The sequence below is a fragment of the Platalea leucorodia genome, assembly GCF_965183815.1.
Source record: "Platalea leucorodia genome assembly, chromosome: 7".
Classification (NCBI taxonomy): domain Eukaryota; kingdom Metazoa; phylum Chordata; class Aves; order Pelecaniformes; family Threskiornithidae; genus Platalea; species Platalea leucorodia.
Genome location: NC_138829.1, coordinates 43,053,874 through 43,076,947, shown reverse-complemented (window position 1 = coordinate 43,076,947; position 23,074 = coordinate 43,053,874). Strand labels below are relative to the sequence as shown.

Genomic DNA, 23,074 nt, shown 5'->3' with positions numbered 1-23,074 from the left:
GGAGGAGATGGATGAGAAGTGAGGAAAGGATTCATGAAGAACTTTGTTGTAAGGAGAGGAGAAAGCGTGTTTTTCAAAGGAGAACAGGGAAAATAGTCTGTTCACACACAGCAGCATGTGCAAAGAATAAAACTGAGAATAGAAAGAGAAATGGAGATGGAGAAGGGCATGAGGACTAGGAGACCCATGTGAGAAAAGTACTGCAAGGAAAAAGAAAAGCGGCAAAAGGGGAAGGTGGGAGCATGCTTCTGTAGAGCTTTGTGTTGAATGTTAATGTATTTACAAGTTCATACTGTTTGCTGCTTATCTCTAGGTTTGACAGCTGTGGGGGTGGGATAAATGAACGAGCCAGATTTGCTTTCTGAATTTTGTTTCCTGCTTTTCAATATTTTCTCAGCAGCAGATTATGGTTGCTGTTATGTTCGAGAAAGCTGCTGCTTGAAGGGAAGCAGCTGGCTGCACCTGGGTTGCCATAGTTCCCAGATGCAGTGCCTCACCACTTTCTCCTGGCTGAAAAGCTGGGGTGGGAGGATGATGGTGTGTTCACTGTTGATGGGAAGCATCTGTGTCTGTGTGTGACTTCAGTAGCTGGGAGTGATGCTCTTTAGCTTTGTCGCAAAGGGAGTGGCACTGGTGGCAAGAAGGGAATTTTTAGTTTTTCATTAATTTTTAGATTTTCATTACGGCCTCATGCTGCGCCAGGGGAGGTTTAGGTTAGATATTAGGAAAAACTTCTTCACCGAAAGGGTGGTCAAGCATTGGACCAGGCTGCCCAGGGAAGTGGTGGAGTCTTCATCCCTAGAGGTATTTAAAGAACGGATAGATGTGGTGCTTGAGGACATGGTATAGTGATGGACTCGGCAGTGACAGGTTAACGGTTGGACTCAGTGATCTTAAGGGTCCTTTCCAACCTTGACGATTCTATGATTCTATGATTAAAATCTCCACAGACTGCAAAGCGGCGTTTCTGTCTTCTTTTCGTGTGGCATGGAAATAAAACCTTTTAAAATGTCTCCTCATGAGAGGACAAAAATGGAGAAGATGCAGGCATTCAGGATCCTGGTGCTTTTGGCATTTGCCTCAGGTCCAGGAGACCAAAGTTCATGGCCATTGTTCAAAACAGCAGAGAAAATGGATTTTTACAAACTAGCAAGGAAGAGGGGAAAGCCCCTCATTGAAAACTCCTTGGTGAATTGGAGTACCCATGAGTATAATGGCACTGATGGGTCTTGAAGAACTTGATTTAATCCTCTTTGGATTCCAAAGTAGTGTGCAGGGTTTTATAAATGATAGTAAAAGCACCACCTCTGTTTCTACATCAGTGTAAGTATACCCAGCTAGACAGGAAAGGCAGGCGAGATGAGAAGAATTAGTTAACACTGAGGTTAAATTTCAGAGAAAACACTGGTCATTTTACTTTCTAGTAGCTGAAGATAAGATACAGTATTCTCCAATGAGATGAGGAATTTCTTTTCTTTTATTTTTTAGCCAGATTTCTGAAGAAAATGAGACCAATGAGATCACACTGCTTGTTTCCCTCTCTTAAACACTTGAATCCATTGACCAAATTCACTCAAATTCCCTCCTGGAGAGATCCCAAGTAAATATTAGGAGTATCCTGACTGCAAAAAGTACTGCCACATAAGCTTAAGCGTTATTACACCACAGAGGCTCTATGGGATGGTGGGCATTAGAAAGGCCTTGACCATGGGGGTAGTTGCATCAGAGGCTGCAGCTTAGCCTCTGTTAGAGGATGCAAAGGACATCTGTAGGCTCCACTTATCCTGCTGACCATGGAGGGACTTGTTGCAGCATTTCCTTCAGCACCTGGTCAGATAGTCAAATAAAGGTATAAGATCAGAGATAAGTCTGTGCAAATATTTCTGCAGTTGATCTCGCCCACAGGCAGTCTTTGCCAGGCAGGTTTTACCTTTTTGTCATGAGGCCTGTGATAGGTTTGAGTTTCTGTGAAGCTGTTTCTGCGTGTGTCTGTCCCTGCTACAGACAGAAGGGCTCGCTTGCCTCTGCAGTGGGAATTGATAATATCAATAAACTGAACTGAGACTTGACCCCAGCCTCCCCTTTCCCTCTTTCAGCTGTATCTTCATCTGGCGTCTGAGCTCAGAGATGACCATCAACATGCGGCAGCGACTATCTGACATGAAGCAGAGAGGGAAGCAGGCAGAAAAGTCTCCTCCACACAAGACAGCTGGACTCATGAGGTGAGCAGACTGAGAAGAGGTGGCTGGCTTTGTAGGGCTTAATGTGAAAAGCGTGGCACTGGGATTCAACTGTAAGGTTTCTGCTATCTTCACTAATAGTGTCTCCCAAAAGTTCTCTTACTCTTCTGTTGGATTTGGCATGGGTTTTGTGCCCCGCTTCTTTGCATACAGAAGCCTGACTGTGATCTTCCAGACAGACTTACTTAGTATTGCTTCACTGATTGCAATGTGTATGCAATGCCTCTTGTGTCTTAATTTAGTTTAATGATGTGGTCAGAAACTTTAATAAGCAGTTTACCTAGCAATACTGAGGCTGGTACACAGCATCCCACCAGGGAAGCCTTGCTCCTTCATGAATAAAGTTCTCTGGACCTAAGCTGAATGCAATTTAAAGACTGTTTTCTGCAGTGTCAGTACTGAAGTATACCTGTGAGCTGTATGAGTTTGCCATGTTGATCATAATTCTGAAAGAGTCCTTACAGTTGTGCTGTTCCTTTCTTAACTATTTCCCGGAGGCTTTGAAAAAGGTCACCTAAAAATAATTGTAATATAAATAATAAATATAAAAATAATTTCCATGTGAAAAGTTCTTGGCAGCTAAATCATATTATTATTTTTTGCTCAGTAAACAGTGTATCTAAAAACAAACTACCACAGCCTACAAACTGAATAGATCTAAATTTATCTGGTGACCTTTCTTTAAAAAGTGGTGCTTAAACACAGACCCTGTTTTTAAACAGAACAAGAGTGACAGGTGATTATGGATTATTAGTGTAATATATTTTGTTTCTCTGTAGTTAGTAAATAGCTGAGACTAATTTGACTGTAAGGAATGCAGGAGAGAGTCCTGACTGAGGTGATATGGGATCAAAGTGGGGAAGGATAAACACAGATTTTTGATGCTACGTCCCACAATTTTCGTCCTCCAAATGACTACAAATTGAGTTCTGGATATAAAAGTGCCAACGCACTGGAGGACTTACCACACTGGTTGTTAGAGTATCACAGGGACCTTCCCACTCCCTTTGGGAGCAAGTAATGTTGAAACAAGTCTGTCTGCATAGTTTCATTTAGGAAAGTCTTGATCTTCTCATTCTCGAAACGAGTCTTGTCTAATAAGTGCTTTTGGTAATGATGCTGGGAGAACTCAGGAAGCCTTTTTTCTAGCCAAAATTCTGGAGCTGTCAAGCAATGTGCTTTTTATAGCAGACTCTCCATTATTCCAGCAGCTGCAGCCTTACCCTACCGAGGCTCAGCCTGTGACAGATAATCCCAGTTCTCTTCCGCATTAGGTGATACTTGTTTCCGTCACAGACGCTTGCTGAAGGGCGGTGTTAGTGCCACGCCAAGCCCAGCACTTTATTAAACTTGTTTGGTAACCTCTTTGCAAGCCTGGAATCTACTTGTTTGGTCAGCTTTGACAGCTTGTTTTCAGTTTTGATCAACCACTGTGGTCACTGGAGATCAGCAAAGACATAACTACAGAGCATTTTGGATTGGGACTGAATATGGAGGAAAAGCCTATTGGACCAGCATTACTGAGGTGGGAGAAGAAAAACTAATGAACTTGAATAAGATTGGTTTTCTGGATGTCCTGTACCTGTTCTGGTTGTGTTTCCAAAGTCTGTGTAGGTTGCAGTGGAGACTGGGGTTGCACCTTGTGGTGTGAAACTGTTGTCTCAAAAGGACGCACAGTAGTGTAAGAAAGGTCCCTGCCTGGCGATATGTCATTTGTTCTACGATATTTTCTCTAGAATGGTATTGTTAGAATGTTGTGGGGGTAGTAATGCAGTCTCCTAGTTTCATAGTATGAATGTATGACAAAGTGAATAATCAAAGTAATACTGGGGAAACAAAACTGAACTTGAAAGGCAGTGGGGAGATTAAGATTTCCAGTTCAGGACAGTGCTGTCTCTATCCAGCTGTGACTGGCAGGGCAGGGATTGTCCCAGGTGAATAACATCTGGAGCGTAAAAATTCCTTTCTGGGTCAAACCAGTGCTCCATGAAGCCCAGTATTCTGCCTGTGAAAGTAGCAATGGAGGATGCTATTTAGTGAGACACTGTGTGAGCCTTGCTATATGGATCTCTGTGGTCCATTCGCCTCATGCTCTATTGTTATATCGGGGATGTTAGGAGGTACATCTCTGCCTGTTCCCTTTAGTATTTGGTCATGGACCCATCATCCACTGAATTTGTATAAATCCCTTTTGAACTTTGTAATATTTTTCTGCCTCTGCAGCCTCCCATGGTGATAAGTTCCAGGAGTTTGGAAAGAAGGACTTTTTTTGTCTCTATTAAACCACACTCCTGCGAGTTTTGTTGAAAGCTCCCTGCTTCTGAATATTGTTAGCTTTGGTGAACTATAGTTCTGCATCCAGCTATCTGTAGTCCCCATGGTTTTGTAAACCTCTATCATAACCTTTCTCCATCCAGCCTTCTCTCCAAACTGAAGAGTCCCAGCCTTTTCAGTCCCTCCAAAAACTTCTAGAGAGACTAAAGTTTCTCCTCTGAAGGATTTTTCTTACGTGCCTTTATAGGACATTGGATTATTTTGGAACTGATCGGACCTGTAGGACCCACAGTTCTCCATAGTGCCCCTAAGAGCCTCTCAGTTCTGCCTCTGGTTGTGGTAACTGCAGATGTGTGCTTTTCTCCCATCTGCTGAACATGAGGAGCTTTGATGGTTTGGGATAATAGAACTTGTACTCAGCTGATATTGTTGGTACATTTTGGTTTTGAAGCATTTGTATTTTCAGAGAAGGAACCATGTAAAGGCCTTTTAATACAGTTTTGATTTCGATCCAAGTATGCATTTATTGTTTAGAAAAGCTTGTCTCAAATTTTTGGAAGGGAAGTTTTAAATTGATTTTACTGTGGAATGTTTGCAGGGCTTATAGTCATGTTTTAGCTGAGCATTTATATTTTTTTATTTTAATTTTAAAAGTCACTTTTTCTGTGACTTTCATTGAAGGTCTAGTATAAATAGCAGGAGACAGAAATGTTATCCAAATTAAATTGTCTAAAACTAATATATGTTTGCTGAAGAAGTACTGTGTGCCCTCAGATGTATTTGGAAAGAAGAGCTTCTTATCAAATTCTCAGTGAGGCTTTGGTCCAGTCCAGGAAAGCTGTGCAGTTTCCAGGGCTCAGAATGGGGCAGGCTTTTGACGCCAGTCAGAAGTGGTGCCTGAGTCTGTGCTGAACTACTGCAATTGTAACACCAGGGAAACTCTGGAGGCAAAAGCACTGTGATCTTTCTGTGGGGGAAAGCAGGGTAACTTTCTTTTGAAACCCTTAGGCATTTGGGGAGGGGGAGGAGGCAATCTGCTAGTGATGCCTACCACATAGGATGTTACAGTTTCATAAATAGGCCCCTAAAGCTGAGGGTTTAAGTAGCACGAGATCAGAGTGGGAATGCTGACAACATACCTCTTTAAATGGATAGTTGCCATTCTTGTCTGTTTTGTTTTGTTTTAAGAAAAGAGAGAAGGGCTGAATTCAGGACATGCAAAAAAATACAGAGTACCTAATATCAGATGTCTTAATACTGGAACTCCATAAAGACATGTGGCACTTTTAAGTCTATATATGTGTCCTGAAGACTTTCTCCCTGAAGGTCCTTCCCTGCCACTGACCCCATACTGGCAGACCCTTCAGAAACTGGTAGCTGAAGTGCAACTGACTCTGCCCATCTGTACAGAACAAGACCCAGGCACAGTACTAGAATGGGATAGTTCCTCAGCAAAGGAAGAAGACAAGAGAAAGGACAAGTAAAATCCTTGCTCTGAGTCACATATATCATGAGAACTGGACATGACTGTACATGCTATTCTGGAATAGCTACTCTGAAACATTCATTCTGATATAATGATGCTTTGTTGGGGTTTGGCTGAACCTGCTTTCACCAAAAGAGAGAGGTCTTTTTCCTTTGCTTTCAGAATGCTCTCGTGTGGTGCTTATTTGGAAGCAGCTCCCATGCTTGAAACCTCACCCTACATTACTCTGACTTCTATCTAAGCATGATCAAGAACTGAGGAAGAGTGTTGAGGAGATGTGTGCCACAGAGGGGCATAGAAGAAAATCCAGAGTACATGGAGGAAAGCAGGGAAAGAAAGGAGAAAGGAGTAAAGCCCAAATTAAGGGATTGACTTGGGCAAGCACAACAGTTAAAACACTCAAGACCTTGTGAACCTAGGTTTCATTTTCAGGAGTATCTCAGTTTCAGGTCAGTGGGCCCAAGATCCTTTTAGAAAACCCCATTCAGTTGTCTCCCTTCAAGTCAGAGGACTGAGTTTGAAAAGCATATTTGAGTTGTAAAAAGGAGCGGGGGGGCATGAATTTTTGCTGGGATAATGCAAGATAACCTTACATTTGTATCGGACACATGTGACTTCGTAATTTGTTTGGCACTCCCTGTGAGGTATCAAAAATGCCCATTTGACTTCCAAAATATGTTTTGCATTCTCTTATTCAGCTCCCTTGAGGATATTGTAACATACTTTTTCCCCCTTACTAATTTTGTCGGTCACCATCTGATGGACAGAGGCCATCTTTCTATTTGTAACATAAACCACATTGGTAGCAATCCTTCCTTCTCCATTTACACCAATGACAGTACGTGCAGGAGTTCAGCAAACACATAACCTTGTCTGGCCATATCACCTCATCATAGTGAGGTATTCAACCAGTTAGATGTTAAAATGTGTAATAATCCAACCCTTCTTCCTCAATAAACTCTTCAAACAACCGTCATGAATACAAGCAGAAAGATGCTATCAAAGTTACTGATACAAAGTTAATATTGTCTACTGTATTTAAATGTAATGTACCTCATAGGATGAAACATGGCATAACCTCAAACATACTGTGGTGCTTGAACTTTGTTGGGTTTCCCCTGGTTAGGCACAAGAACCTGAGAGTGACAAGAGGGACAGAGGAAAAGAAGAAGAGACAGATAAACTTAAAAGTAGATGAGGGCAGCCAACATGAAACTGTTTCACTGGGGACACTGCAGACTACAGTCAGTTTCACTCTTCTTTTTGCCAGAATACCTCAAAGCTCATCTGAAAGGGTTGGGTAGCTATTGCTCAGCCACCTCTAACAAAATGAAAATTAATGTTCTGCCACTATATGGGAAGAGAAAATATTAAAATAACTTAACTACTTCTTACCATGTTTCAGTACTGCCTGCTATCTGTCAGCTGCATGACAAGTTGATCCCTGGCCAGGCTGTATGTGGTGGAAGAGCTATTTTTATTTCATGAATAATGCTTGACACTCAACACCTACCAGTGATACCCTTTTATATCCTTTTATCCATTTATATGTCACTAATGATGATTTTGGCACTCTAGCTCAAGGCAATGGAGTGGGTGCTACTCAAATGTATTTGTTAAGGATTCTTCATTTATTCAATTATTGTCCAAAGTGGACATGTGGTTCTGTTGACTGAAGGGGTGAGGGGAGGGAGGAGAAGAAAGAGTTTGGTGTTAGTAAGTGTCCTTGATTGGTGTTGGGGAATTCTATCCTGGGAGTGCCTGTGCCTCTGAGGTCTGTGTGGGAACACTTGTCTGATCTACTTTGATTAAAGATCTGCCCAAAATATGTTTTACATTATTCCTTGTGCCTGAAGGCTAAAAATGGCAGCACAGTGCTCCTATGGTGAGTGGGCTGTGCCTGCAGGTTCTGCGTGGTGCAATCCTTGATGTGAACCTGTCTCTTATGTGATAATTTGCCATATACCCAATTGTTGTCAAACAGGGAGTATCACTATGACATTTTTGATGTGTAAAAGAGTTGAAGAGAGGAAATGCTTAAGGGTGGGAAAAATATTTGCCTTTCAAATATGCTCTACCATCTTGACCTTATGAATTGGCAGGGTCTGAAATGGAAGGCCAAGTTTCATTCCACTTGACTTTCACAGACTCGTTTATTTCTGTTCTGATTTCTGTCATCCTTCCACACATATGAAACAATTGCTGTGGCAGGCTCTGCACACCTTTGTGCAGTGTTTAACTTGCCCCGTTTCTCAGAGGTGAGTTTTGCTAGAGCGAGGGCTGTTTGGGAAAGTTGAGGCAGCCTGCTGAGTGTGGATGGAGATAAAGTAGAGAACTGCCTGTGTAAGGATTGAAATGGTGGGCAATTCTTGAGACAGACCATAATACTGCTTCCAATTCCTGCCTCCCAGGCACGAGTCCATCTCTGCCCTGTCCTCTGTGCCTGTACTCTCATCAGATAGCGACAAGGATGGTGAAGATGAAGGGAACGATGAAGATGAGCTACGTGGGCTGCAGTCTTTCCATATTCAGTCCAGCTGCAACACTGAGAGAGACTCAGGTATAAATGGGAGAGGGGCATGGGCAGAGATGGAGAAAAATGGCATGAATGTGAAGTGGGGAGAAGAGGAGAGACACTTAGGGATAACAAGATACCGGCAGAAAGAGAAAGACCAAAACAGAAACGGATTGACACCAATGGGTAATGTGGAGTTGCCCATTCCTGCATCTGAAGAGGGGTGCATTTCGGAGTTCTCTGATTAGAAATTCAGTTGTTAAATTGCCAGGTTTCTTGCTAGTTCCAACTGGCCAAACAAATTTTGAGTTAGTGTCCTGGGCTTGGGTCTACAAGCTGTTAGAAGTTCACAGAAGCCAAAAGAGATCTCACAGAGGATTCTAGAGATGTCTGATAAAACTTACAGTAGAGATTACCATTACTAATTTGAGCTATTTTTAGCACAGATGCTACAGTGTATTGGAGCAGGGTTTTTTCCCAAGCCTGGGATGGGCCACTGCACTGTGACAAGTGTTCTGCAGTGGGTCTGCTGAGTCAGTGAAAATCTTACATAAAACAGTACATCTCCATTAAAAAGTTGATACAACGATTTGGTAGTCTATGGGAAAGCATGTGTTAGCAGTGGTCTGCTGGTTCAAAAGGTGTAGGAATGCTGCTTTTGGGGAAAGATGAGGTAAGAGGTCTTTAAAAAGCTGGACTGCTGGCCAAGGATGTCAACTAGGTATATATCTTTTTCCCTTTCCAGATCCAGACCTTACCCTCTCAAGAAGCCTTTCCCATTGGGAAATGAGGAGGGTGAGTTGCTAAACCTTCAAATTGTATTTGTTGTCGTAGGGAAACTGGAAAATAAATTCCCATGGAGATTAAAAACTTCATTCTCACTGGTGGGAAAGGTACAGCTGCAGTGGGAAACCATTGAGAAGCCTCACTGAAGAACGACTTGGGGATGGCAAAATATAGCCTAGTTAAGAGACAGTTTTACTTGGGATTTTACATCAGTATCTTTCTACCAGATGTTATGCTTTTGTCATCTTCATTTCTGGCCTGAATGTCACATAGTGCTGAAGCTGATCATATACTTGGATCTGAGTGAGGCCTTTAAATGTTCAATTATGCGAGAAGCAGTGACAGAAGTATCATCTTTACTTGATGTCTTTATGATTAAGGGAGGAATTTTAAGCTGTCGCACCAACAGCTTTGGGGCTTTTATGGAGATGGATATAATTGTGGTTTTCTGTGGGTCTTTTGTTTTCTCTCCTGTTTTTCTATCAGCAGAACTCAGTCCCTAAGACTGTCTGTCTTTCAATTTCCTTCAGGCCAAAGAGATAGCAGCAATCCAGCACTCAGAGGCGCCAATGAGCAAGATGCCCCGGCAACGTGGGCGCTGGTCCCAGCCAACCAGTAACATAGAGATGACTGTGAAATCCATGCTTGACTTGCGTCAGCTGGAGTCTTTCTCTGTTTCCCGTTCTCCGAGTCGAGACTCACTGTCTCAGAACAGCAATGGGGATGACAGAGAAGAACAGGCAGATCTTCCTGTGCACATCAACAAAGTAAGGGCAGTACTACTCTAAGGAGGTGAATCTACTCTGAGTGCATCTGTCCTGTCTCTGTTTATTATTACCTGTATTTATTACCAACTGATGCCATTCTTTATGTCTTTAGAGGTGGCTCTAAATGCCTTCTGAGAAACCTGTTCAGATAACTCTTTTGTAGTTAGTACTCCTGTAATGTGTGACTCTGGCTTTTCTGCCATCTTGTAGCAAAGTCCATATGGGTTCATGGTTTCTTTCCAATGACAGAGGAAGGCCTCATGTTTTCTTTTAGCTCTTTGGTTATTTACGGCAAAAACAAGCTGAGAAGCTGAGCTTGGAATTACAGAAGTGTACTTGATTACCTGTTAGCTTACTCTGCTGGGGTGCAGTTTCTTGACTCTACTAGCCACTGAAATATGGCTCGTATGCTGCCCTTAGTTGTGGGCTGTGCTAGATTATTAAGTTCTCTTTAAAACACATCCAAGATCTCAGTATTGATGGGTAACAGCAAGTGATGTATGCTCATACCTCAGAAGACTAATGACTGTTTTCCAGTAGTAGTCTGTCCTGCCACCTAACTTCATTAGAGTTTTTCCTGCATTTATAACTGCGTGACTGAGGAGAGGATTGGGCTCACTGCGTGCAGTAAATCAGTGTGTTTCAGCTGTGGCCCACAGACTGCTCTGAACTATGTCTGATCAGTCTATAAAAGGTAATGGAAGAACCTGCTGCTATGTGACTTACACTCCTGATGTGTGATCAAAGGGGGATGGGGAGTCCAGTACTTTACCAGAGAATTTTAGGGGATTGCAAAGAGGAAACAAAATAGGAAACTACAGCAGTAGTCTGTCAAGTTTAGTAGATAAGGAACAGGAAAGACATAGGAGTGCTGTGTTTTTCTAATCTCAGGTTTCTGATGATACTCTGTGCTGTAATGTGTACTTTCTAGCTCTGCACAGCACTTGCTGAGTTAAGGGAAAACACTGGCAATATCTAGTTTTCTCTCTCTCTTTTTTTTATTTTTATTTTTTTATTTATTTTTTAAAAAACAGGTTGGCAGCTCAATACCTCCCCAAGATAACCGGTCTTGTGTGCGTCCCCAAGTGATTCGGCTTGTGTCTTGTGAAGACGGGATTTTCTCTCAGGAACTGGAACCTTCTGAGAGTGAGGAGTGTGTAATCTACCCTGAGCAAGATGAAATCCATCCAACAGACCCTAGCAGGTTAAAAATAAGCTCTCTGCTGTGCATGGCTTAGACGTTTCTGTTTTAGTTTGCTTGCAGCTTGTGTGGTAATTTGGATGAGTTGACTTACTGCCTGATTGATGCCAGGCATGTTTAGTTGAGAGTTTTATGCCAGCCTGATGCTAAAGGAATCTGAAACTAAGAAGGCACCATTAAAATATTCTTTCCTTGGAGGAAACTGCACATTAGCAGCCTCCTCCATTTTTTTTTGTTGAATAAAGAACATGGGAGCCGCCCTTTTGCTTTCTCCCTTATCTGGATTGAAACAAGCAAGGGAAAACTTGGAAGCTGGAAAACCACCCAACAGTGACGTATATGTGGAAGTGAAATGTCTGCCCAGGAGAAATGACAGGACGCTGTTATTTATATATATATAAAATTTATGACAAACCTAATTAGGCAAGAATTTAACAAATGTAGTATGTGATAACCCTGTTACGGGAAATAGAATGGCTTGCATGAGACAGATGGAATTGAAAAGGACACTGGAGACAGTAGAGACCTTTTTTCTTCTGCTGCTGTTTCTTCTGGTTTAGTTTTACCTCACTTAATTTTCTCTTTCATTCTGTGCTCCATTTGTTTTCCTTCCCTGAATTTTATTCTTCCCTTTCCCTCTTAACCTGATGCTAATAGCTGTTTAATTTCCTCTGTCTCCTCCTGCTCTGTTACAAAGAGTGGGCTGATAGCTTTAGACAGGCTTTTATGCAAGAGTGCATGCCAAGATTTTGCAGTTGAAGCTGCTAGGTTTCTCCCAGTTTTTCTTTATTTACATTCTTAATTTTATTATGATAACATTGGGACAGAGCAGACCCATGTGCTACTCCATCATGTAAGAAAGGGAGGCTCTCTGCTAATGTTGGATACACACTGGACACATCTCAAAGTATGCAGAGTTTGCAAGCTGCCAGGGGTAATTGCCATTCAGTTCCGTTGAGTGACTTCTGCATCCTACCTTGCACTGGAGTACATCTGAAACCTAAGTATTTAATAAAGTGGAAAACTGAAGTCCTCAGGCATAAGCCAAAAGAACAGTGCTGGTGTCATTTGACAAAACGAGACTTGTGAAATCGCAACAGAAATCAGGAACCCTGTCCTACAACATTGTATTTTTGTATGATGTTCTTCAGTAGGTTAGTCTTGCTCAAACCCAGAATCTTCTCTATTGTGCAAGACAGAAGTTGCCCAAAGAAGCAGGTCATAAATGTGGAAAAAATACTGTATTAGGGCTCAAATCTATGCCACACTGGAGTTTCTATCATGCAGGTATAGGCCTGGTTTTAGTCCCTTTTTCATTACATAGACCTCTACATTTGTTCCTCACCTGTGCTGGAAATCAAGCCAGGGCAGTGCTGTGCTGGTGCCTGGTAATCATGGGAAACTGACAACGCCCAGAAAGTCAGACGGTCCCCTTGAGACTTCACTGTCCAAGCTTAATGAAATGCAAAAAATATACTGTATAATGATGAGAGAAATCAACTTATTTTTCTCTTTAAAGCCTTACTTTTGTAATCAAAGGTGTTACTAACACAGGTAAGGCCTTATTAAAGTTAGAATGTGCTTCTTTACATATAAACCAGATATCTCTTCTAGTGCTGTATCTTTCCTGTCTCTCTTGTAGTGAGTTCCAGGTAAAGGCGTTGCCCCATGGGAAGCTAAGTAGAGGTTATCACAGTAATGGATGCCCAGACAAACACAGTCCTGACAGTGCCTGCTCTGTAGATTACAGCAGCAGTCGTCTGTCCAGCCCAGACCATCCAAATGAAGGTAAGACATTATAAATGTATTTATATGTGATGTGGAACACTGCAGAAACTTCCTGGGACTGTTCTGTGCCATGTTCCTGACCTCTAATACTTGATCCTCTTCATGAGCTGAACTGAGGTTGCACTCTTATTAGTCTTGCTAGTATTGCTGTAAAGATTCAGGCACATTTGAACAGGCACTTCAGTGAAGCCACTGTAGAAGCAGGAGTTGGTTAAAGTGCACTTCCCTTGTGCGCCTTTGGCTTTCTTTTACCTTGCTAGGTAGGGAGGCAGGTTTAATATTAATTATCCCATAGGCTATGCTGTTTGTGCGATATGATAGATTAGAGAATTGCACTTAATGCTGACTGACTTTTGCTTTAACATTTCAGCTTCAATTTGGCATCTTTGCTGTATCTTTTTTTAACCTGACTAATGTTACTGTGATTATGCTATTACAGCATTTTTTTTCCTTTTCCCAGATTCTGAAAGCACTGAGCCCCTAAGTGTGGATGGCGTCTCAGACCTGGAGGGAGAGGAAGGAGAGGAGGACGTGTGTACTAGTATGCCAGAGGCAGAAATCCCCCAGAGACCTGATCAGGAAAAGTTCCTCAAGCAGCATTTTGGTACCCTGGGCAGCACTGATGGAAAAGGTACAGCTCTCTGCTCAGTGGGGGGACTTTCTGAGGTCACTCCAGGTTTATCCCCTGTGTAAATCAAACCAGACTGCAAGTTCTGCTAGGCTTTTGTGGGGGTGTGTGTATCCGAGGGGGCAAAAATGGGGAACCAATGTAGAGAGGCCTAAAGAAGAGCGACATGTCTTAACTCCATCAGTCTGTGTGTAAGTTTGTGTGGATGAGATTGGGGTCTGTGTCAGTTTGGGTTAAGTGCTGTCCCTGAAATCCTGAAGAGCCGTTCTCTTGTTCCTGGACTAGTTTTTCCTGTTATATGTGAAGGTATCAACTGTGTGTGCACCGGCCCCCCCCCCATAGGTGACATGTAGTGGCCTCTAGTGGTATACTAAGGCATAACAAATGTCACAAAAGAAAAGGCTGAAATGCTGGGTGGAGGGAGAGAATAAGAGGAGACATCAGAGTGGCAAAGGAGCTGGTTAGTCTTTATCGACCAACTCCAAAACAAAGCGTATCTTTCTAGAATTGATAATGGTTGCAGGCAGCAATATCTATGTGAGTTGTCTGTTTTCTTTTTTTTTCTTTTTTTTTTTCCCCTTTCCTTTGATTGGTTTGTTTTCTGCTTGATGCCAGTGCCTCACAGTCCTGCAGGCAGGATAGGACACAAAGGGAAGAGAAAAAGGAGGAGGCGTACCCTTAGGGAGAGTAGCAGTTTAAGGCAGAGTAATCTAAGTAGAACTGAAGAGGCAAAGGCAATGAAATTATTTCATTCTCTGTGGTTTTAGCTCAAAAAATCCCCTTGGATATGGGAGAACATTTGATAGTCTCTGTGATAAGAAAATGCATGCGTCAGAATGTTTGTTCTGTAACTAAACTGCTCCCTTTTTCTCTCCCCTTTAACCAAAATTTTTAGGTGGCTCATGTAGGAATCTGGAAAGAACTGAAAACCTCAGCATTTCCTCTCGCTTTCTTTCCCAGTCCCCGGCTCTAAGGTATGGCTCTGCTTGTTCTGAGTGTTTCTGTCTGTCTGTTTTTACTAGTGTGAGAAGGTGTCCTGCTAGGCCCTGGGTCAAAATAGTTGAGCAAACTTCTGGCCTTAATGTGCCTTGGCACAGCAAAGTGTTAGCATAGCACCTGGTAGGCTGGTTGCAAACCCTTGTGATTTGGACAGGCCATCCTGTGTCATTTTAGCTGTTCTATATCTTCCTAAAGCAACACTGTTGTTTTGTTCTTTTTCCTCTTTCAACAATGTGCTTAACTGTTTCATGATTAATGCCTTGATTGATTAAGCTGGAGGAATTGCTAATCATCTAATTTACTCTTCACTGTTTATGCTCTGTTTATTCTTTTGCATTTCATTCAGCTTGGACAATGAAAGTAGGCTTGTCAACTTTTCCTTTGTTTTACAGTCCTTTCTTACTCAGCTTCATTTTTCGGTCCCATGCCTTCACAGGGTGCTCTGGTGTTTCATACAAAGCCCCATGTGGATATTATTCTTCCAAAAAAACCTCAACCCTAAAGCACCCCAAAAAGCCTCTCCAAGCTGTTTCCCTTGTTTAAAAAAAAAAAAAAAATCCCAATAAAACAAACAAAGAAACAAAAAATGAACAAAAATGAGGTAAATACTTTTGTTCATTTGGGTTCATAAATGTTTAAAACAAACAAATACTTCTGTATTCCTCTAAAATGACAACCTGAAATCTCAGCTTAAATTAATTTCGTTGTATAGGACTGAGCAGATTTGGGTACCTCTTCTATGGTTCACCAGCTGTGTCTAGATTCACCATGTTAGGGATATTTTTTTGTCATTGCTGTATTCAGCTGCTGTTGCTGCTGTCAGGAGTGCCTCTTAGTCTGACTCGCGTTGGGATCGCATGTTTGGGAAGAAAGCCAGTGGTTAGCTAATGTGTAAGCTTCTGGAGAGTTGCAATGGTGAGTGAAGGAAGTCACTGGCGCTCTGGAGATGTAACAAGAGACGTAGTTTTAGATTATGAAAACCTCTGGGCTTTTAATCTGTTCCGCTGTTCAAACATGCCAGATTGAAAGTTGCCTCCTTTCTGAGGTAAGCCCACTGTGCTTGTCTGAAGTGGAGAGGAAGAGGAAATTAGGCTTTCCTCTTGAAGACAGTGACCAGCTTTCCTAGTAATTATGCCTTCATAATGTTAGGAAGTATAGTTACTTTCTCTTACGGTATCTTAGAACGGAAAAGATTTCATTGTTAGTAAGGTGAGCTGAGATAAAAGACCTGACCTGACTTTGCCCAGTCTTCCCTCTGCCTGGATTTTTTCCTTCTCCTTCGCCTTCACCTTTTACAGTGTCTCCCCTGGAAACAGTGACCCAATGCTAATTGTGATCGTGCAGCCTAAAGTCAAATGCCTGAAGACCAGTGCTTCCAGGGATGAGTAGAATGAAGTGGTAACAGCCTAGGGCATTTTTGACTTTAAAAAATTCAGATAGGGAAGGGCTCTTTATCCCAGAGAAACTGGCTTAACATATGTGCCTGTTCAGCCAGGGCAACATACTTACTTGTTTTAACTGAGATTTCTTTATCGTGTTCTCTAGACGATTGTCACTCTCTTCGTCAAATCTGATACTGGATTCAAAGCCAATCGAGCCGCCAACCCAGACCAATCGGTTTACACCAGACCTGTTGAAAAATGGCAGCAGCCATGCTGGTGATGCATTGGAGAACAGCCAGATCCCGGAGAGTGTAAATTCAAGTCAGGCTGTTTATGTCCAGAAAAAACGCAGATCAGCTTTGGAGGCCAGCAGAGTTGGTATGGCTCCTGGACGGGTTATTGCATCCTTTCCAGAAGGCCCTGTGAATGCAGTGATGAGAAAGGCACAGTCAGTTCACGACCTCGTTCATGAGGGTAAGGACACAGGTTGGAATGATGGTATAAACCTGAGAATGAAATGAGGAGATTTGAGCTTGAGTAGAGATTTAAATTAAGCTTATGTCTTTCTGTGTTCTGAGCTAGAGGCTTTGCATGTCTTCTAACTCTTAGCCTGTCAAGGGAAAATACTTTTAATTTGTAATGCAGATGCTGGTCTCCTAATTATCAGTCTCTGATATTTGTCTGGCAGCTGTGGGAGGAGCAGTGCCAAGGGTGAAATGAACTATTTGCAAAGAAATTCTCTCTTGCTGTGGGTGGTTGTTCCAGGCCAAGACTGAAGCTCCCCAGGGTGGGGAGGAGAGAAAGAGGAAAGGAGTAGGGGCAGTAAGAGGCAGCTTACTGTATCCATGCACTCTGTGTGAAAGAACTCAATTTTTGAAACAATCAACTCATGAACCATCAGTTTGTTTTAAAAAAAAAATAAACCTTATCACCGCAACACCATGTATAAGTTTTTGCCTGCTTCCTCTGGCCTCTCAGTTAGCGGTCACAGTGGTCTGAGGTCTTCTGGCCATATGCTTTAAGAACAAGTCTCTCTCATCAGGAAAGCAGTAGTGTGTGAGCAGGATGAGGGAGAGGCGAAAAAGCAAGCTGTTGAGGCTTGGTGATATTAACCTGAAGTAGTGGTTCTGTACACCTCTCCCAGGGGCTGAGCTGAGGCTTATAGGCTGGAGCAGCTCTGTTACTTTCCGATTTTGGAATTCACTGCAGGCTCTTGTCTATTTTTGGTATGTTTGTCTGTTTAATTTTCACAGATAAGGGTCCTGGAGTGATAGCCTCTGCCAAGCAGCGTCCTCAGACTCTTATGGTGGTTGAGAAGGATCCCAGACCTAACAGTTGCAGGGTGTTATCAGCCAGTATGTTGAAGATGGATGGATCTGGTGCTCTGCTGGCCAAAGATGTCAGGGCTGCAAAACCAAAGTCCTACATGAACCCGACAACCAGCTTCCGTGCTAAGATGTCAAGGAGCGTATCTGTAGGGGAAAACCTGTACCTTGGTTACTCCACCGAAATGTTGACTGATGGGAGGATTAGCCCTCCAGTGGCAGAGAAGACACAGTTTAGTTCCACAGCAGATGCTGAGAAGATTAAGCTACCAGTGAAAGAAAATGTTCCAGTGAAGCCAGCACTTCAGCCAGTTGTAAACTGCTCGTCTCCCAAGTCCTTCCACAGCAAGTTGGCATCATCAAACCGAGCACATCTGATTCTTGACATTCCCAAGCCATTACCTGATAGACCCACACTGGCCTCCTTCTCACCCACTACCAAAACAAAAACCCTGCTTGAGCCACAGTCTCCGCAGTCACCTGCTGGGGCCTGTAAAAAGAAACCCTCTTTTCCTGAGGGCCGAACCTCCAAGAGGGAGAATCAGACTGCTGGGTCTCTGGTTCCTGGTAGAGAGATCCCAACAGGACTTGCTAAGGAGAGCCTGGTGGAGAGTTCAGTCTCAAGGTCAAGTTGCCAGGATGAGCCAGGGATCACTAATCCAAAACTGAGGGAGTTGTCAGAGGGCCGGCACCTAAGGTCTCCCGAGGGCACGCTGGCCAGGTGCAGGGAGAGGATCACCGGCATCGCCTGTGTGCTAGACAACCAACCTGGACTTTGCCCACTAGACCCCATCAGGCCAAGGTCTCCTACATCTATAACTGCCTCGGCACAGGTCTCAGGTGTGCATGGATACCCATCTCTTATCTTCCCCCTTCTGTCTCCTGTCTTTGTGAACCGCCTCACGATCCCATCACATTTCTTTACGTCCAGCTTCTGGCCTGTCTCGTCCTGTCTGCACCTGTCTCGTTCCATAAGCCATCCCCTCAATGGTGAGACACTTCTTCAACCTGACATCTTTTTCTCAGTCTTTAATTTCCATTTCCTCTGGGTCTTATGTCTGAAGGTCCTTTTTAGCTGGATGTTTTGTAGACCTCAGCACTCTCATGTTTTTAGTCATACAATTACATGTAGGGGCTAAAACCCCTTTGTGGTCAATGCTAAAAGCTGACGTGCTGGGAAACCCCGTGAGTGTGTGTAGGTTACAGCCCCTGTGCCCCGCTCAGAGCATGTCTGACCAGCAGATGAAGGTGCAGGCCAACATGTGCTAGCTGAACCTAGCAAGCACAGATAATAGTGACAGTGAAGTTATGCCAGGCAGCTCAGGCTTTACTTTGTTAATGTGCAAGTGTGCAGGGTCCAGAAGGGTTTGCATACAGTTTTCTTGCATGAGATGAGGCTTGACCAAGGTGAGTTCCTTGCTGTAGTCACCTGTGAGAGCAAGAAAGTCTCTGTGCTGCTATCACTCTGAAGACATGTCTGCAAACTGGGTATGGCTAGCCTTTGGGTTTGAGCATAAAGAACATGGATTAATTTTTGAATTATCTCTCGTTTCGAGAAAAAGGTACAAGGTGGGCAACTGTTTTACCTGCTGAAAACAGCTCTTGGATCTGTTACAGGCCCTGGTTGAAGGTACTTCAATCAAATGAAAAGTAGCAGGTAACTTCAAACTGAAGCAAAAATCTTGCCCTCCATGGCAGGAGATCCTCCAGAGGCAGAGAAGGCATAGCAAATGCTGTGGGACTAAAACGTCCAGAGTTTTTTCTTTTCCGTCACAACCTGAAAGGAAATACGCCTTCCTGAAATATTCAGCTGAGTCGTGCAGTAGGAAGCTGGATGTTAACCACTGCACTGATACCTTGTGCCTTCAGGGGACTATACGGTGCACAGTTCTTAATCCCTTTTGCTATGTTGTTCTTATTCCTGTCTGAGAAGGGACTCCTCTGTAATCCTCTGATCAGTTATTTTCTGTGGTGCCAGGCTGCTCCACCATTCATTGCAATGGTTAAGCGCAGTATTTCTGCACTGAAGCATTGCAGAGGGATAATCTGTTTTTGATGCACTGTTGGTTGTTTTTTTTTTTTTTTTTTTTTTTTTTTTTGCATTTCTAGAGGGATCAAATGCTCTAAGATTGAAGCACTCATGTAAAACAGGAAATGTGGTGTTTTGTCTGAGGGACCTGCTGTTCTTAGACTATAGGGTAGCTGCTCTGTAGAACAGCGAGCGCATCTGAAACTTTCAGACCCTACCCCCACAGGGGTGAGGTTTCCTCCAACAGTAGATGCAGCCTGGAGCTGTGGAATCACATTCTACAGCAGAGAAGTAACAGCCCAGTTGTCTGTACTCTTTAGGCTGAGTTTTCTCTTCTAGACTTGGGAATCAAGCTACATATCACATGGTTTTTGGTCGGTTGCTATGAATCTTTGCAGAATTAGCACAGGTAGTGCAGAGAAAGAGCAATTTTTTTTGCAGCAGTGATTATTTTTTTTAGAGCAGCTCGCAATACATAGCACGCCCTGTCAGAATATTTAGCAGCATCCTTTAGTGGGTTAGGATGATTTAGCACAGTGGATCCCCAGTTTTGTTTTTCCTCAACAGACAGCTGTCAGCCTTCAGCTTCTTGCAGACCACGTTTCTCAAATGTTTAGTGGCAGATGCTGGAAAAGCTGTTCAGATCCAGGTTGGCTATTGCTGTGAACAATTTACTGTGGCTTCTGTGGATCATAGTGTGGCAGTTTAGATTAGAACTGTAGGGTTGACAGAGACCTGTTCTGCTTCTGACTTGCTCTGTGTCTTTGGGTTTCCACTTAATTTTTCTGCCCTTCCATTTTCCTGCCTGTATAACAGCTGCAGATAAAGTGACTTAATTGTTTTTATTAAAGCATTTTGACATCTACAGTTAAAGTGCTGTAGATGTGCTTAATACTGTTGCCGTGTTTAATATTTTCTGCTGGTTTCTGAAGAGCTCTGCTCTGCACACCTGAGAGGCAGCAAATGCCTGTTACTCAAGCATTTATGTTTGTGACCTTTCTCCAGACTGGCAGCTCACAAAGCTGGAGACCAGCATAAAAAGCATGATCAGAGGAGAAATCCAGAAATGATCATGAGAAGAAACAGTTTGGTTTAAAACAAAAAGAGGGCAGGAGGGGAGCAGCAAAAGAAGAGAGGAAAAAAAAAAAAAAAAAAAAGAGGCAAGACTCTTGGACTGCACTGAAGCCCACTGTGCTCAAACTCTACAAGGCTGGGTGATTTGGGAACAAAAAATGCAGATGGAAGGATTTGTTCACACCCCTTCATTCTAGATGTGTTTGTTTATGTATAAATAGATGTTTTTATAGCTGTATTTGTTTATACATCTTCTGGATGTATTCATAAAATTAGCTAAGGTCCCCTCCAGCCTGTTCAAAGATGACGTTCTTAGAAGTGCAGAAATAATAGTGCTAATGTGACCAAGTTTTGTTTTTAGGTGACTAAAGGAAGTCGAATGGCCTTTGTCCAGGCCTCTGCAAATTGAAAATAACTGCAGATTGTGTGTGCGTCTATGTCTTTGTTCATGTTTTATGTCTAACTCATGAAAGTGTTTATTTTATTAAAACATTGCAGGCCTTCAACTCTGATGCTTTGGAGATAATATCTGGTGGGGGCAGGCAGAAGATGGTGTTCTTCAGTTGCTTGCTTTTATTTTTCATTTTTGAATTACGGTGTATCAGCAGTGCATATCGTGGATTGCTCAGAAATGCGATTCTGTTGTGATTGAGTTTGTCAACACTCCTCTGGACCTCAGTCCTCACTAGAGAACACTGTAATAATTCAGTGTAATCCTTCATCCTCAGCACTTAGTTGTACACTGTACAGAAGGATACATGAGGGGGGGCGTGTAGATTTCTGACCAGGTGGAGGCTAAATTAGAGGCTCCTCAGATCAGTCCCTTTTGCCACTAGAAGCCTTCATTCAAACTTGACTTTAATTATAATTGAGAGTGGCATGGGTAATCTGTGACTATCCTTGACTGTAACAAACATGTGCGATCTGACAAAAACCATTGTTGACTTAGGAGAGGCTAAAGACTGGAAAAATAGAAATGTTTGAAACAAGCAGCATCTCTAGGTAGTATGAAGGAAAGCACATGTAGAACTTGCCTATTTAATGATTGGCTCAAACCAGCCCTAAAAATCGAATGAGAAGTGCGCATGGTCTTTCAAATATACATTAAAAAAGAATGTTTTCTTACCCAACTGTGAGACCACAGATATTGGAGTATGTCTTAGTTTGGGTTTTTATTTTTTCCTCCCCTTCAGAATCGTGCATCAGCATCGAGCAGTGTGAGCATGTGGTATCCGAGCTCCAGGACAGCATGCGCAAAGCCATTCATCTTTACCGCATGGTGAGTGACCTCGGACGCGGGCTCTGTTACAGTAGGTCGGCTTTACAGCCCGCGAGCATCGAGTGTATGTGCTTGCTGGCTCAAGGTGTTCTTTTGACTGGGTGTTCAGTGACACAAGCTGCCTGGTTGTCCACTTGACTGCAATTTAAGCTTGAACTGGGGAGGCAGGAACTCCCAATTTCCAACTTTTGGATTTTCTAATGGCTTGCTATGGTACTCTGAGCAAATCAATTAACTTTCCAGTCTGTTTAGCCTATCTGTAAACTGAAGATAACAGTACACTCTGTTTCAAAGGGCTATTAGGGAATTAGTTAATATTTATGCAGTGCTTCAGAAATACAAAATATTATAGGAGCTTTAAGTTTTATTATCCCCATCTGTTCTTTGTCTTTGATGCCCGGGAAAAGGATTAACAAATGTGAGATACCATGGGAATCCAGCTGTGAGAGGGAACATGCAACCACTCGCCTGTCCCTCTCACTGCCAGACCATAGGGACATGCAGAGCAATATAACAGCTCTTTCTTTCTTTGCTTTGCGCTCATCTGTCAAGGCTCCTGTAACGAGTGTGAAACCTTCCACAGCGAGCTTCTGCCACGTGGACCTCTGCAGCTCTGGCCTCAGCACTTGCAGTAGCTCTCTGACCTTGCTCTGTTCCTGTGACCAGCTGCATCTGGCAGACGGGAAGAAAAGGAGACTGTGGCCCTGTGCTGCAGCTGGGAAACATAGCACCTCCTTAGGCCCAGTATAAGGGGAATGCTACCCAAAAATGTGCTTCCAATCTCTATCTTATTGGAGTAATGCCTCTGGATTTTGTGTGACTAGTAGTATTGGATGCATGCCCTGCTACGTGACTAAATTGGCAGTCTCGAATGTTGAAGAAAAGGACACTTGAGTGGTCTGCAAATCTTCATGGCTTCACTTCCCTAAAGGGCTGAAACTGTTTACTTGGTGCTCTACCTAAACCCCAATGCATTCTTTTTTTTTCTTTTCCCTCTCTATTTTCAGGTGTTAAATGATACGGAGTCTTCTACTGACAAAGATAAAATAGCAGGCCTCCTGACAGAAACATTCTCCTCAATGAAGAAAGAATTGGACTCTCTGAAGGATGAGGAAGAGCATCCAAAGGTTAAGGAGGTACTGGCAAAGCCAGAAGATACCACTAGCCCACAGAATGAGGGATGTGGTGCCAATCTACCGAGTCCCAAGAGTCTGGGAGATGAGCAGACACTGGCTTTGCTGGAACAGTACTCGGAGCTATTGCTACAAGCCGTGGAACGACGCATGGACAAAAAACTCTAA

General features: G+C 43.0%; 1 protein-coding gene across 2 annotated transcripts in view; it reads left to right on the top strand.

Moving 5' to 3' along the window:
- The window catches only part of MAPKBP1 (mitogen-activated protein kinase binding protein 1), a gene marked incomplete at its 3' end in the record, with an annotated part of 99,679 nt that extends 76,605 nt beyond the window's left edge, over window positions 1–23,074 (top strand). Inside the window, exons 20-31 of one of the 2 annotated variants that reach the window (XM_082317024.1) lie at window positions 2,097–2,222; window positions 8,412–8,560; window positions 9,261–9,310; window positions 9,832–10,068; window positions 11,103–11,272; window positions 12,912–13,057; window positions 13,518–13,688; window positions 14,581–14,659; window positions 16,230–16,540; window positions 17,320–18,231; window positions 21,688–21,773; window positions 22,781–23,074. In XM_082317024.1, coding sequence (XP_082173150.1) covers window positions 2,097–2,222; window positions 8,412–8,560; window positions 9,261–9,310; window positions 9,832–10,068; window positions 11,103–11,272; window positions 12,912–13,057; window positions 13,518–13,688; window positions 14,581–14,659; window positions 16,230–16,540; window positions 17,320–18,231; window positions 21,688–21,773; window positions 22,781–23,074 — 2,731 coding nt within the window. The remainder of the gene's footprint in view (window positions 1–2,096; window positions 2,223–8,411; window positions 8,561–9,260; window positions 9,311–9,831; window positions 10,069–11,102; window positions 11,273–12,911; window positions 13,058–13,517; window positions 13,689–14,580; window positions 14,660–16,229; window positions 16,541–17,319; window positions 18,232–21,687; window positions 21,774–22,780) is intronic. The other variant, XM_082317025.1, reaches the window with a different exon arrangement.